The sequence below is a fragment of the Typopeltis vanoorti genome, chromosome 7, assembly GCF_054136105.1.
Source record: "Typopeltis vanoorti isolate ZY-2024b chromosome 7, IOZ_Tvanoo_1.0, whole genome shotgun sequence".
In the NCBI taxonomy this organism is placed as follows: domain Eukaryota; kingdom Metazoa; phylum Arthropoda; class Arachnida; order Uropygi; family Thelyphonidae; genus Typopeltis; species Typopeltis vanoorti.
The window spans coordinates 65,497,404-65,513,699 of NC_143555.1; the positions used below are offsets into that span (position 1 = coordinate 65,497,404).

At 35.5% G+C, this 16,296-nt stretch overlaps 1 protein-coding gene across 1 annotated transcript in view; it reads left to right on the top strand.

Moving 5' to 3' along the window:
- The window catches only part of FRG1 (FSHD region gene 1), a 163,869-nt gene that overhangs the window by 20,374 nt on the left and 127,199 nt on the right, over positions 1-16,296 (top strand). Inside the window, exon 2 of the mRNA XM_090395319.1 lies at positions 13,981-14,060. Coding sequence (XP_090251445.1) covers positions 13,981-14,060 — 80 coding nt within the window. The remainder of the gene's footprint in view (positions 1-13,980; positions 14,061-16,296) is intronic.

Below are 16,296 nucleotides of genomic sequence, written 5' to 3' on the forward strand. Positions count from 1 at the left end.
AACCCCCCCTCACTTCCCTCCCCTCTTGTCCTTTCTATCCTTGGGAAAAATGATATCCTGACAGGAATAGAAATGGAAGGGTATGATGTCTTCCTTGAAGATAGAAAAGACAAGAGGTGGGCGGGGGGCTGCTGTTGATGATAGAAGACAAATTATGTCTGCACAAATTGGAGATGTAAATAGTGGCATTGGTTTTGAGTCAGTATGGTATGAGGTGGATGTTGTCAGGAAGAGATATTTAGTAGGATACTGCTACAGGCTATGAAATGCGGAGGGTGGTGATGATTTAGTAAACAAGGGGTGATTATTATCAATGATTTGAATTATGGCCATATAGATTGGAATGTGGAGTTAGCATATGGGATAAGGAAAAAATGAATTTCTCACATTCTTGAGAGACAACTGTCACAGGCAGTGTGTAAGGAGGGCACACGAGGATCAAGAGTTGGAGATCTGATCATTTCATCATAGGATGTGATTGTTAGTGGGGTAGTATTTCCCTAGGTTATGACTAGCCAGATGAAGAAGGCTTTTTGTGAGGAAACGATATGTGAAATTACAAACCTAGTGATTATGACAAGCTTAGGAGACAGCTTGGATCAATAGCATATTAGGAGTTGAGCGAGAGGGAGATAAATACTGTGTGTGAACTGACCAGAAGTTATAAGAGATATAAGATTTAGGGATGGGTGGACAAGGTTTTTGCATAGAGAATAGTGATTGAGTGGAATGGATTGCCAGAATTAGTTGCGAGTTCCCTGATGGTGAATGGATTCAGGGAAAAGTATGATAGGATTTGTGTGTATGATGGTTGATTAGGGCGTCCAGCAATGAGTCTCCGGACTCCATGGAGATGCCGTGAATAATAATAATATTTAAAAACCACGATGTGTGAATGTATTTCAAAGGTCAAAAGAATAAAGTAGGTGTCATATGGATCAATAAGGGATTAAGTATAATGAGTAGGCCAGGAACATGACTTGGTTTGTAAGAACTGCAAAACTATAGTATGAGCAAAAATTTGCAAATCAGGCCAAGAAAAACCCTAGAGAGTTTGAGTGGGTGTTTCATCCTTATCAAGGTGAACTCATCGAAAACTCAAGTGTAGAGGACATAGGGGAGGATGGCTTAATTTTGAGTGAGCAGTAGGTATATGAAGAAGCTTAATGTTAATAAGGCAATGGGATTTGAGGACATCACTAGTTATCTTCAGGGAATGTTCCAAGGAATTGTCAGTATGATTCGCATGCCTGTTCAATAAAAGTCTTGCAACAGTACAGGTTCCAAGAGAATGAAAATAAGATAAAATTGATCCTCTGCTAAAAGATGGTGATCAGGCTTTGGCTACATATTATAAGTCAGTTATATATATGGAGTTGGTTGAGGTACTGGAGAGAGAGAGATTGGTAAGAACTAGGATACAGAAATAGTTGATAACATCATTATTCTCTGTTGTTGTCAGTATGGGTTTGTTAAAAGGAGATCATGTTTTACTAACTCTTATACTATAAGAAGGTGATATGTTTTGGACAATGGAAATGCACTGTGGTATACTTAGATTTTGCAAAAGCTTTTGATAGACTTTACATGACAGGCTGTTAAACTGAAAGAAATGGGATTGGATAACAGACTAGTGAGTTGGATCAGTGACTGGCTGTCAGATAGGTATCAGAAAGGTGTATATGGATAGTGCAGTGCCCTGATGGAGGAGTCATTAGTGGTGTGCTGCATAGGGTGTGTATCAGAACCACTGTTGTTCAGTTTATATATTAATGATATTGGGTGAGCTTAACTGGTAATATGCAGCTGTTTGCAGATGATGCAGAATTGGGGATTGCAATGCAGTGTCAAGCAGATGTTATGGCCAGTCAGGAGAACTTGGATAGATTGCATGAATGGGCATATAAGTGGAACTGTCACTTCACTGTTGCAGAGTATAAGGTTTTGAAATTTGGTAAACAGTGATGGGATGCAATGTATACACTTGATGGGGAAACTTTAAAGGAGATGAGAGATTTGGAATTGGTGGTGGACAAGGTTGTGAAATTCAGAGGCTAAATTGCACAAGTTGTGAAGTCATCATATTGGAAAATAGTGATGATATTGCAATACCCTGACATGCAGAAATAGAGGTTATTATTCCATTGTATAAGGCCTGAAATGGATTATTGTGCACAGATTTGGTCACTGGGTTTTCATGGTGATGAGGATATGTTAGTGTCCAGAGAAGATTTACAAAAATGGTCAGTGGTGTTTGGAATGTGGAGTATAAGAACAGATTGAGAGAATGTAAATTGCAAAACCTCATGAATAGGAGGAGGAGGAGGGGAGGGGGATATGATTGAGATAATGGTTATCAGGTTGACATGGAAGAGATTTTTCATAGAATTAGAGGAGGGGAGGGGCAGAGCAAGAGGCCATCCCTGTTAATTGTTTAAGGAGGGCATGAGCAGAGGACAGAAGGTTCTTGTCAAGGAGAGTGGTTGGTGAGTGGAATGCATTGTGTGTATAGACACATTCAGTCAGTTTAAATTACAGTTGGATGAGCTTTGTGTGTGATAATATGTACCGCCCACTATGAGTTTGATTCCGTTGTGGTCAGAAGTTAATAATGTGATTTCTCTTCCTTTCAATCTGTATCTACATAGTTGAAGTATTTTTGTAGACTTTCTTATTTTCATTGATTTATGCTACATTTTCTCTCTGTTAGCAGTTTTATAACTGAGCTTTACTAATATTTATAACTGAGCTTTACTAATATTTACTAATATATGAGTGTGATATTAATAATATTTTCTCTGGAAAACATAAGAAGTATCATCAACAGAAAAGAAGTGGAACTGGAAGAAGAAATAGAAAGTATCATGTCATATGACTGGTGTTACAAAACAAAGAGAAAAGCAGGAGGATAATAATAACGAGGAAAAGGGAGAAATTACTATAGCATTCAACACTAAACATGAAAATAATCTTCAATCGTAGTCACTTTCTCAAGTAGAGTGATGTGGGCAAATATTAAAATAGGAAACTGGACTAATGAGACTGTGCCTAAAATTCCGGAATGTTCTGAGGAAGAGAAATTTTTTGAACAGTAGAGAAGGCAACTAAACCAAGAAAGGAAACCCTTTAGACTAAATGTATGTATTATTCAAGAAAAAATGTGAGATTGAAAACATGAGCTACTCCATGGTGGAAGGCTGAAGAAAACAAAAACTAAGTCCACGAGGCAGAAGTTGTCTGCAAAGGTGAAAAAAAATTGAACTCCATTGTGAATTGAGGAAGTTAAAGGTGGTCATGTTGAAAGTTCCTTGCATGTAAGTGTGCTCTGAGAAAATACTGAGAAAATGTAAGAAAGCACTGCAGTTTATAAAATTAACTAAACAAATGACATGGGAAGACTTTGGGTAAGAATATAGAAGATAAATATCAGGAAGGGGGGGGGGACAAAAGATTCTGGAAGTTATTGAAAAAAAAATACTAGAAATGGAGGAAAGAGTAATATAAAAGGAATCACTTGATAAGATTGAGATGGAAACTAAAGATAAGAGTACTACAGATCTTTGGTGCATCAATCTGAAAATTGATAAATATAGCAGCACATCACAACATCCTCTCTTGTGACTTCCTTTTTATCTCTTCATAACTCTTAGTGCCAGTTAGCATCATTGTTATTTATCTGAAAACACACCCCAACGCAACATCACCAGAGTTAAAGATCGGTACTCTCAACATAAGAAGTCTGAATAGCAAAGAAATGGAGCTAGCTGAGAAATTAGATAAGTACCAGATCGACATAATAGGAGTGACTGAAACAAAAAAGACAAAAACTGGTGAGATCTTTCTGAGCAATAAATACAAAATGTTATATTCAGGCAATGACAATCAATGAAAAGAAGGAGTAGCCATAGTATTCAACACAAAATACGAAGCTAATCTTCTTGAATTACAGGCTGTCTCAAGTAAAGTGATGTGGGAAAATATGAGAATGGAGAACTGGACAATGAGACTTATTTGTGCCTATGGTCCCACAGAAAGTTCTACTAAGGTAGAAAGGGTGGAATTTTTTGATGCTTTAGAAAAAGCAACTGACACAATGAAAAAGGAAAAGTTGGTCCTTGTTGGGGATCAGAATAGCAGAGTAGGAAATGATTGTCAGACATACAAAAATATTTTGGGAAAATTTGGAGAAAAGAGCAAAGCTAATAATAATGGTAAATGAATGTTGGATTTCTGCTCAGGACATGGACTGGTTATTACTAACACCATGTTCCATCATAAAAATGTGCACAAATTCACATGGAGAGAAGAGGCAAGGAATAAGAAAAGTCTCATTGACTATATTATTGTTGATAGTGATGTTTTCTCCATGGTGCAAGACACCAGAGTGTATAGAGGATTTGAAATTGGAAGTGATCACTATTTAGTCTTGAGCAGGATAAAATTGAATTTCATATTGAAAAGAATTACACGTAAGAAAGTTTTAAAGCGAATAAAAGTTTAGCAGCTCTCAGATGTGAACTGTAGACTAACATACACAAAGATTATTGAAGAAAAAATGAAAGAGTTTGAGAACAGGAACCAAACTTTGGTGATTCAGTGGCAAGCCTTGAAGAAACCCTGATTGATTCAGCCAGAGAGGCATGTGGTGAGGTTGTCTGCAAGGATAGAAAAATCAGGACTCCATGGTGGACACAGGAAGTTAAAGAGGCAGTGAAGGAAAAGAAGAAATCATATCAAAAGTTCCTGGCAAATAAGTCAGCTTTTGCTCTTAGAGAATACAGAGACAATTGTAAGAAAGCTAAACACTGTGTAAAACTAGCTAAACAAAAGTCATGTGAGGACTTTGGCAAGAACATAGAAAATAAATATCAAGAAGGTGGTAAGATATTCTGGAGGTTGTTGAAGAAACTTAGAAATGGAGGAAAAAATGCTGTAAAAGGATTAGAGATGATAAAGGTGACATGAAAAAGGAGAAAAAGATATCCTTGAAGTATGGGGTAGTTACTTCGAAAAATTGCTAAATGAAACCAGCAGTGATAGCACAGTGGTAAAAAAAACACTCAACAGGCATTCAGTCAGGAATACATATCCATACTTGAAGTAGAAAAAGCCAACAAAGGCTTGAAATGTGGAAAGGCAGCAAGAGTAGATGATATTCGACCAGAAATGCTGAAGTATGGTGGTATAAAAGTCTTACAGTGGCTGCACTGTTCAGAAAGCCTGGACAGAGGGACGAATTCCTGATGATTGGAGTAGAGCTCTCATAGTACCCATATATAAAAAGGGAAATATGAATGTGAGAATTACAGCGGTATTTCTCTACTGAGTGTTCCTGGCAAGATCTATGCAAGTATACTTGAGAAACGGTTGAGAAGAATTGTAGAAGAAAAGCTTGGTGAAGAACAAGCTGGATTCAGGCCAAACAGAGGCTGTCAGGATCAGATCTTCACTTTACGACAAATAGTCGAGAAAGCATGGGAATATACCAGAGATCTATATTTAAGTTTTGTCGATCTGAAAAGGCATATGACAAGGTTCCAAGAGAGAAGCTATTCAATACGCTACAGTTATATGGTGTCAATGGGGCATTATATCAAGCAATACTTAGTCTTTATTTGAGTTGTAAGTCAGCAGTTAGAATTGAAGGAAGTACAGGAAGATGGTTTAATGTTAAATCTGGTGTGAGACAAGGATGTACATTATCCTCTCTGTTATTTATTATCTATATGGATCACATTATGAAGGAAAGTGGTATTAAACATGATATCAAAATTGGAGATGTTAAAGTCAGCTTTTTGCTTTATGCGGACGATGTTATACTATAAATAAATCTGCTACAAGTCTGCAAGAATCTCTGATTAAATTGAATAACTGTTGTAATAGATATGGTATGAAGGTCTGCAATAAAAAGACAATGAAAATAGGCAGAATCATTGAAAATGTCAACTGTGTTGTGAAGGGGGAACCTGTGGAGCAAGTAAAACATTTCAGCTGCTTAGGCACGATTTTTAGTGAAGATGGTAAATTAAATATGGAAATAGACAACGGAATCAACAAAGCTGGTATGGTAGGAAGTCAATTGAATAAATTCATATGGAATAAGAGAGAAATTAGTTGGAACACTAAATTAGCTGTATACAAGACAGTGTTCAAACCAGTTTTAACTTATGGATCTGAGAGCCAGGGTCAGAAGTAAAACAGTTGACCAAAGACTAGCGACTGCAGATATGAGAGTCCTGAGAAAGATTAGAGGCGTGAACAGATGGCATCAATGGCAATATCATATTAAAAACGAGGATATTAGGAAAGAACTTGACATTGTCGGCATCCAGGAATGCGTTAGCAGAGCTAATCTCAGGTGGTATAGTCACTTAAACAGAATGGGCAAGGAAAGATTAGCGAAACAAGTGTTCTCTGCCAGGTTGGCAGGAAAACAACCCAGAGGAAGACCAAGTTATAGGTGGATTGATATGGTTCAATGTGCCTTAGATGGTAGAAATATAAGATGTGATAATCATAATATTGGAGTCTTGACAAGTAGTAGACTGATTTGGAGGACAATTGTAGATAGGAAGTTAGTAATGGTGTAAATTTTTCATGTAGTACTATCATATCCTGTACACCCCTTGAGGGTACATGTTAGGAATTTGATGATGATGTTATTTATATATGAAATTCTTAGTCTGCCTTGTGGCCTCTTTCCTTCTACAGTCACCTCCATTATTTCTGTAATCAGTCCCCCATGCCTCAAATGGTGTCCAGTTAGGCATTTTCTTCTCTTATTGATGTGTTTCATTAATGGCCACTCTTCATGAACTATATTCTGAACTTCTTCATTTCTTTTCTTTTCTATCCAACTAATTTTCATCATCTTTCTCCAGCACCAAATTTCAAATACCTCCAACTTTTTCATGTCTTGTTTTGTTAGAGTCCAGGCCTCACAACCATATAATGCAATGCTCCATATGTATGTTTTCACTACCCGTTTTTTGATCTGGATGCTAAGTCCTTTATTGGTAAAAATGTTTCTTCTGTTATAGAATGCTTTTTTGGCTAGGATTATTAGTGTTTTAATATCTGATTAGTTTCTTCCATCTTCTGTGACAAGACTTCCAAGATATTTAAAAGAGGATACCTGTTGTAGTAGGTTATTATTTATTTCCAGGTTTATTTTCATTGGATTTGCTTTACTTGTAATTAATAATTTTGTTTTCTTATAATTAATTTTTAGGCTGTACTGTGTGAAGATTTCTTCCATCTTTGTTATTGTGGCTTTCAGTTTGTTTTCGTTATCAGCTAAAACTGCTATATCATCCGCAAACCGTAGCCAGTTAATATCAATTCCATTTATCTTAGTTGCTGTTTCTGTTAGTTCTTTCAGTTTATTTATTGCATCTTCAATGTACAGATTAAACAATATGGGTGAAAGAGAGCACCCTTGTCTTACACCTCTATGTATTTTTGCTATTGCGGTTTTTGTTGTATTGCTGGCTGCTTCTGTTAGGGTTTCTTGATGCTTGTAAAGATTAAATATGAGCCTTCTATCTCTCTCCAATCTACCTTTATTGTTTTTAAGAGGTGAAACATTTGATTCCAGTCAATACTGTCGAAGGCCTTCTCCAAGTCAAGAAAGACTAGCAGAGTATTTTGATTCTTCTCCAATCTTCTTTCAATAACTGTTCTTAGAGCTAGTATTGCTTCTCTTGTCCCCTGCTATTTCCTGAATCCAAACTGGTCATTGCCAACATATTCTTCAACTTTCTTTGTTAGTCTTTTTTGTATAATTTTGACTAGTATTTTCAAAGCATGTGATAATAACACGTTCGCTGCCAACTACGAGTATACTCGTAGTTGGTAAACCAGCCACACAAGCCAGCTACGAGTATACTCGTATGACGCTTGCCACTGGCAATGAGATTACTGTACTGACCTTGAAGAAATGAAAATGCTTGGCTTGTGGAGCTAGCATCCAAACTGTGTATTCTCATAGAAGGTATGTGCTCTGCACAAGCCAACTACGAGTATATTTTGACGCTTACCGCCGGCAATGAGATTACTGTACTGACCTTGAAGAAGTGAAATTGCTCGGCATACGGGAACAGACTGTGACGAAGTAGCGTGGCAGTGAACGTGTTAAGCTTATTGTTCGATGATTTTCACGCTTGTTTGCATCATTTACTTTAGGAATGGATATGATAGAGCATTCTGTAAAATCTTTGGGGATGATCCCTGTTTCATAAATATCCTTTATGATCTTGAAAAGGTATGACTTAGTTATGTTTCCTGAGTATTTTATTAATTCTGAGGGGATGTTATCAGTCCCTGGTGCCTTGTTGGCTGACAATTCATTCAGTGCCCATTCAAATTCATCTTTTAATATAGTTGGACCAATTTCTTCTATGTCAAGTCTTGTTTCATCTTCTGTAGCCTTGGCATCTAGATATTTTCCACTATATAGATCTTTTAAGTACTCCTTCGATCTTTCCGAAATTTCTTCCTTATCTATAAGTATGTTCCCCTGTTTATTTTTGATAATTGTACTTCTTGTCTTGTTTTGCTGGCTTATTCCTTTTATAATGTTATAAGCTTTATTGATTCTTCCAGTCTTTGTTAGATCTTCTATTTCTTTACATTTCTCTGTATATCATTGTTCTTTTGCTTCTTTACACTTCCTATTTATCATATTTTTTATATGTTTATATTTGTCTTTGCTTTCTTCCTTTAGGGAGGTTTTGTATTTTCTTCTTTCATCTATTAGATCTAGAATGTCCTGGGTGATCCATGGTTTTTTAATTTGCTTCTTCCTTAATCTTATGCTATCATTGGCGGCCTTGATGATTGTATCCTTCAAATGAGTCCATTTTTCCTCTATGTTTTTCTTTTCCCTCTCTCCAGTTTTAATGCTTTCATCAGTTTGCTGTTTATAAGTTTCTATGGTTTTCCTCTGTTTTTCAGGTTACTTATGTTCCATTTGGGCCTTTTCCTTGGTTGTGACAACTTTTTAAATTTCGGATTACATTTCAATAAAACCAAATTGTGGTCACTATCAACATCAGCTCCTGGGTAACTTTTGCATGATTTTACTTGATTTTTAAATCTATTTCTCGTCATAATATAATCTGTTTGGTACCTTCCTATATCCCCTGGCATTTCCCAAGTATACCTTCTTCTTTTTGGTACCTCATACCAGGTATTAGTAATGATCAGATTGAATTGGTGGCAGAACTCCAAAAGTCTATCTCCTCTTTCATTTCGGCATCCAAGTCCATACTTTCCCACCTCTCTACCATCTTTACCTTCACCAATGACTGCATTCCAATCCCCCATGACAATAAGATTATCTTCCTTTTTGATTAGATTCTCAATAATCTACATATACTCTCTTAACTTCATCATCACTGTGGTCGCTAGTAGGCATGTGAGCTTGTATTATTGTAATATTTGTTGGTTTTGCTTCTAGTTTTACCATTATCAATCTGCTACTACATTTTACTGAGTTGATTACTCTTCTTCCCCATTCCTTATTGAGAACCACTGCGACTCCATTTTTTGCTGTCTCATCACCTGAATAAATGATTCTGTAATCACCACTCCAAAAGTCTCCAGTTCCAGTCCATCTCATTTCACTAATATGGCGCTTTTTAATCTATCCATTCCTTTTTTCAAATTTTCCAATTTGTAGGAGGGTTCTCACATTCCACGTCCCAATGAATGTATAAGGATTTCGCTCGTTTACGACAAGGGAAGCCTTGCTTCTTCCCCTGCTGTGCACAAGTATTGAGCCATTGTGTGCTTTACTATCTTTTAGAATGTCCATCCATACTGCTATCTTCCTAGGGAAAAATAGAACAAGGTGGTATCCCCTTGCCTTCCTTGTCCAGCAGTTGCCTTCTAGAGAGGCTCAGTGTGCTAGCCGTTTCTCATTCCTCATGATTACCACTACTATTTCTACAGACAATCACAAACATCCATGCCCACGGCAGGCTCGAATCCCGCAAAATCTAACTAAACATAACATTAGCTATGTTTAGTTATCCTTATTAAAAATGCTTAGTTATCTATACAAAAAAGTCTAAATTCATTAAAAATGAACATGCGTAGTATACATTTGAAAAGTATGAGAGGTAGATCAAATGTAATAACAAAGCTAAGGTAGAAGTATTACTTAATATTTATTGAACATTACACTATTCAAATCCAAAAAATTCTTCATCAGACTCAATATTGAAAGAATCAGTTGCATTAAAAATTTCATATGGTATTTCTTCAGCTTCATAATCATTGTCAACTGGACACCACTGCATTCCCTTGTGCTTTAATGAAACCATTTCTAACATAGTTTTCACTTACAGCAGCCCAACTTTCTACAATCCACGTAACTATATCTTTATGATGTTCTTTTCATCTGCCCTGTTTTCTTATATTCATGGATGCCATTCATCATCCAGTCTTCCCAGTTAGCCTGCAAATTGTCTTTGAATGGTTTATTTACTGCAAGATCAAGGGGTTGGAGTTTTTTTGTTAAATGCCTGGAATGATGGCCAATTTGGAATATTTACTTACAATTGTTTTAACTTCTGCTGTCGTGTGTGCCCCACACGAATCCAACACTAACAAAGATTTTGGGTTGAAAAATGCCATTTTTCTCTTTCGCCACACGTTCTCCAACCAAGATTTCATAACTTCGGAATTTATCCAACGTTTATCATTAGCAGTAACAATAATATCTTTGGAATCGCAGCCTTTTCGAACAGTCTTTCTTTTGAAAATTGCCATCAGTGGCAATTTGGAACTATCTGCAGTTATGCAGAGAACCACAGTAAAGTTAGACCTTTCGTGCCCTGTTGTAGCAACTGAAACCTCTTTTGCTCCCTTCAGATTCACAGTCCTAGAACTAGGCATGTCAGAACTTACGGGAACTTCATCCATATTCCCAAAGTGACAAGCATCAACCCCACACAAGTTTTCTCTCAGAAACAAACGAAATTTAGCTACTTTCTCTTCCCAGTCACACTGTAAATTTTGTTTGTTTCTGAGAGAAAACACGGACAGTAGATATTCTCATACCTTTAACTCTCACTAACAACCCAATCAAACAGTTTTTTTTGTATGGTTGGCCACAAGCACCTTCTAAATCTCATAGCACGTTTCCTCATATGTAAATATTTCAGGACTGTTTCAGCCTTCCGCCATTCACAAACACTACTTTCTCCAACACTAAACAATCTACCAGCTTCACGATTCCCTTTTTTCCTTTGCTACTTCTACCACTTCAAGCTTGAACTGCGCTGTGTAGGATTTTCTCCGAGAAGTACTTCTGTCTTCCATGGGTAATTCAGATCTAATAACAATGCAACTAGTTACAAGATAACGATTACTAGCAACGCATGTGCTTTTAAAGAATTCCTCCATCCTCTGTCTATACTTCCTAATTATACCGTTAGTTGGGGCATGTGCATTATCTATACATCAAAAGGAGCGATGAAAATGTTGGGGGTGTATGTTATACATTAGGTGTGCGTTATCTATCAAAAAATATGGTACTTGACTCATGATCTTCGGACAAAAACCATTATTAAGAAAAATAAATGTAGATTTTTAACATCGATTTTTGCCTTCGATTCGAATTCGCTCAATTTTCACAATTTATTTCTTTCAAACATCAAAATTATGTCTTTTTCGTAAAAGATCTTCTTTGCAACTGATACTGTTGTATTCGAGATCCCGATTTTTTGTCTTCTTCCAAGTATGGATTGGTGTGCATCAAAGTTAATATCCGAAGCTCGATTCAATTTCTCATCACTATTAATTAAAAAATGTCTTAAATTATTTTTCCATTCTTGCTCATTATTTAGCCATGTCAATTCACAATAGTAATTAGCCGGGCTGTTTGCCCATTCAAAAGGTCCTGGGGAGATCATAGGTATGAATCTAAACTTCAGTTTTAGAAACGATTTTATGAACAACAAATGATATTAAATTGCATTACTCAGTTACTGATTGTGAGACTTTTTAATATCAAAAATTTATAATTTTTGATATTAAAATTATTAAATTTTAATATCAAATTATTAAATTATCAAATGATATTTCAGCCAAAATTGCTTAAAATTGCAACAGATGATTTTTTTTTTTTAGGATGCACATTACTATAATATTAAAGACATACATAAATATACTTGGGCTGCAAGAGGATGGAAATCAATATTAGATTATTTTATCTTAAATGAAAAGACGTCAAAGTTTTCGTTAGATGTTAGAGTTCATAGAGGATATGAAATAAGTAGTGACCACTTCCTCGTTAAAATAAAATTAAGATCACCACCTAAATGACTACAAGTAACAAGAACAGAAAGAAAATTTAAAACGTTTGTTTATAAAACTAGACTCTTAAATGACACATACACACAATGGCTATATGAACAAAGAATTAACCAATATCTAGATAAATATAAAATATAAAAACGATACATGGACAAGATGAAATGTTTATTACGGCGTTGCTATAGACCTGGTTATGTTGAAGGGAGTGAGAAGGAAATGTTTAGACACACTGGTCTGGCTAATAAGAAAATTATTATTAACAGACCTCCATGGAGATCTCATTGTAGGAGGTCCCACTCTCACAGTCACAGATCATCATATCTCGAATTAAATGCATTCACTGACCATGCACTCGCCACATTCTCGGGCAGTGCATTCTAATCACCCACTACTCTCCATGCAAAAAAAATCTATTCCTCAATCTCATTGGTCGCACCTAACTTATATAGCTTCCATAGATGGCCTCTTGTTCTTCCCCAGTCTCCAAATATTCAATAAGAAATCTTATCCATGCTAATCTGGTAATTACCCTTACCAACTTAGCATGGATAAGATTTCTTATCCATGCTAAGTTCCATGTCTAAGGAGAGAAGACATAAGTTGATGTCTTCTCTCCTCTTCCTATCCAATAGGCTCTTTGAATGCCAGTTAACTGCAGGGACTTCAATTGAAAAAAAAAAAAAAAAACGAATGGCCCATGAGTCAAGTTTATTTCCTAATCATATCATTTTAATATATATAATATTCACATTGAATCATACATACCACAAAATGCAGTAGTGCTTGTCTGAGTAGCTCAGTTACTAAAAACTAGTGCTTGAACTGCAGAAGTTATGGATTCAAATCCTGCATAAGGCATGGATGCTTGTGAAAGTATGTTGGGCAAATTAGTTTTTTTTTAGGTGGGCATTCAATAGTGAGTTAATATCTGGCATGTTCTACTAACCAGTTCTGTAACTGATGACACTAATGTGATCAACTCTGACTGATCGATTGTCTTGACTAGCTACAGAGGTGAGAGTTTGTAATACAGTCTACATACTAAGCAGCAATTCATGTGCTGGAAAATGTGTTTTTACCATATTTACAAATAAGTTATTGTTAATACATTTGCTTTTAAAAAAAACTTGTGTTAGACTCACTTTTTTTATATTTCTTTGTTTTACTTTTTTTATTAAAGATTAATATTTAATTAGATTGTAATGGAAAGCTGATAGTCATTTATCATCTGACTCCTGCAGCCTGTGAAATTTTTGGATAAACCATGCAATTGTAAAATCTTGCATAATATTTGGTGATTTAATTCATTAGGATGGTTTGCTTAGCTAGCTTGATTCGCTGAGTGGATTTGCTATCTCTTGTCTTCTATAACTATAGATTTTGTATTTGAATCTTGCTGTGGCACTGATATCTGTGAACATCTTGGGCATAGACAATTTTTATTATCTAGTTGAGACTTCTACGTTGTTCAGTGAAGGCCTAAGATTGCTTGAAAAAAAAAAATTATTTTTCTCTCTAGAGCTGGATTATATGAAATCAGCTGCTTACTTTTGTAAATTATGCTGTTATGTATATTATGTTCATATCATAGTCAACACATCAGAATTGTACTTTTTTTTTTCCCACAATGCATGTTTTTTTTTTCTCTCCTAATAGCAAGCACAAAAAACAGAAAATTAAGAGAAGTAGAGAGGATAATACTGAGCTAAATGTAGATACAGATGCACAGCTACATGGTAATAATAATTTTTTAGTTACTTTAATTTTATTAAGTGTGATAAAAAAAAATGATTCGGACATCAAAAAAATAAATTTGAGTCATTGTGAAAACCAAAATAAATGTGGATTTCTTTTTGTACATATTTAAGTATTTCTTCCATTGTGGGAACTACCTTTCAATGCTGTTTGGTATTAATAAAAACTGCATCTCATATTGTTTAATTTGTTCTGATATACTTTGTTTTTCAGATACCTTTTGACTGTTTTTGGCCCTTTATGATGTGAACCATCATAGAGATGCTTTAGAACTTCCAAAACACAAAAAGTTAATGATTTAACTTTGTGAAACAATCATAATTTTCAGTACCTTTTTGAGATTGAAGAAAACATGTGGTATGACTTTGATTTGGCTGTGCACTGATGTACTTCCAAGTCCAAAATTTAACAGCAGTTAAATTTTTCTCTTCAGATATTTTCATGGATGATAAAAATATCCAAAGTGTATTTGTTGGGTTTTCCATATGATTTCTGATATATTATGCACTTTTCCTACTGATTTTTCATTTGTAGAAGTTAGTGTGTGCAGGATATTCCTCACCTTCAACAGCAATTTGTCTGTCATTAAAATGGCAGAATCACTTAAACATCAGCAAATAACTAGATATTCCTCAGATCATTTTCTCTGTCAGTACGAGGGTGGTCTGAAAAGTTCTTGGCCTAACAATGAAAAAACGAATTCATGATTTCAAAATTATTTTTAGTTTTCAATATAATCTCTCTTAAGACTAATACATTTATTCCAGCGATGCTCTAGCGTCATTATCCCATCCCTGTAGTGGTTCTCAATTAGATCTGCAAAATACCCCCTCTACAGTTGCAATCACCTCTTGATTTGAAGAAAAACACTGCCAACAAGGAAGAGTTTTAGTTTTGAGAAGAGATAGACATCAGAGGGAGCCAATTCTGGGGAATAGTGTGGATGTTCCAACAATTCATAGTGTAGATCCCTTAATTTTCCCATTGCCAAAACACCTTTGTGGGCAGGTGCATTGTCCTGATCGATGATTTTTTTTTTTTCTTCTGCAAACCAGGTCTTTTCTCGTGAATTTTTTTCGTCGTCTGGTTAAAAGATCGGAACAAAAGATCAGAAAAAGATCAGAACAAAGAATTAACCAATATCTAGATAAAATAAAACAAAATGAAGAAATAGAATGGCTTAATATAAAAACGATACTAAATGCAGCAGCAAATGAAAGACTTAGGAAAGCTTAGGAATTTTTTCATCTAGTCTGGTTAAAAGATCAGAATAAAGAATTAACCAATATCAATTATAATATTCCCCAGTTATTGTTTTATCCTTTTCAAGATAATTAATAAACAAAATGCCATTAGCATCCCAAAACACCGATGCCATGACCATTCCTGCTGATAGAACCAACTTTGTCTTCTTTGGAGCTGAACAGCTGGCTTCTGTACACTGTTTTGACTGTTGTTTGTATTCTGGCGTGTAATGGTGAATCCAAAGTTTCATCCATAGTAATAAATCAATGTACATAATCAGTTTTATTTTTGTTAAATTGCTCCAAGCACTGTTCAGAGATTTTCATGCGAGTACGTTTTTGATCTGCTGCGAGCAAATGCAGCACCCATCTTGCGCAAAGTTTTTTCATTTGTAATTCTATATGCAAAATAACGTTCTTCTACACGTTCTTTTGAAATGCCTATAGTCTCAGCAATTTCACACTCTTTGACTCGCCGGTCATCCAATATCATATCTTGCACTTGATCAATGATTTCTATTGTTACACTTTTTGGACGTCCTTCATGTGGATCATCTTCATGGCTGGTATGACCGCTTTTAAACTCGGCAGCCCATTTCTTAATTGTCAAAAATGAAGGAGAAGAGTGCCCATAAACTTTTATGAACTTTGCATGATTTTCTTTGTCATTAAACCATCTTTTTTTTTTCAAAGAATTTTATAACTGCACGATACTCAATTTTATCCATTTCAAGGGATATGTATATATATGTATATAATGTAGACAACACTTTTGCTTCAGACAGCTGTATAAAAAACTACTTGATAGAACTTGCAATTTCACACGAATGCTTATGACAGATGTACCAACTTGGAAAATAAAACCATGCCGATGGTGTTGCCATCTATGGTCGAGGCCAAGAACTTTTCAGACCATCTTTGTACAAATGAAATAGTGCTAGCCCTGGTATGGAGTCTGTGTTGCATTCCTCTG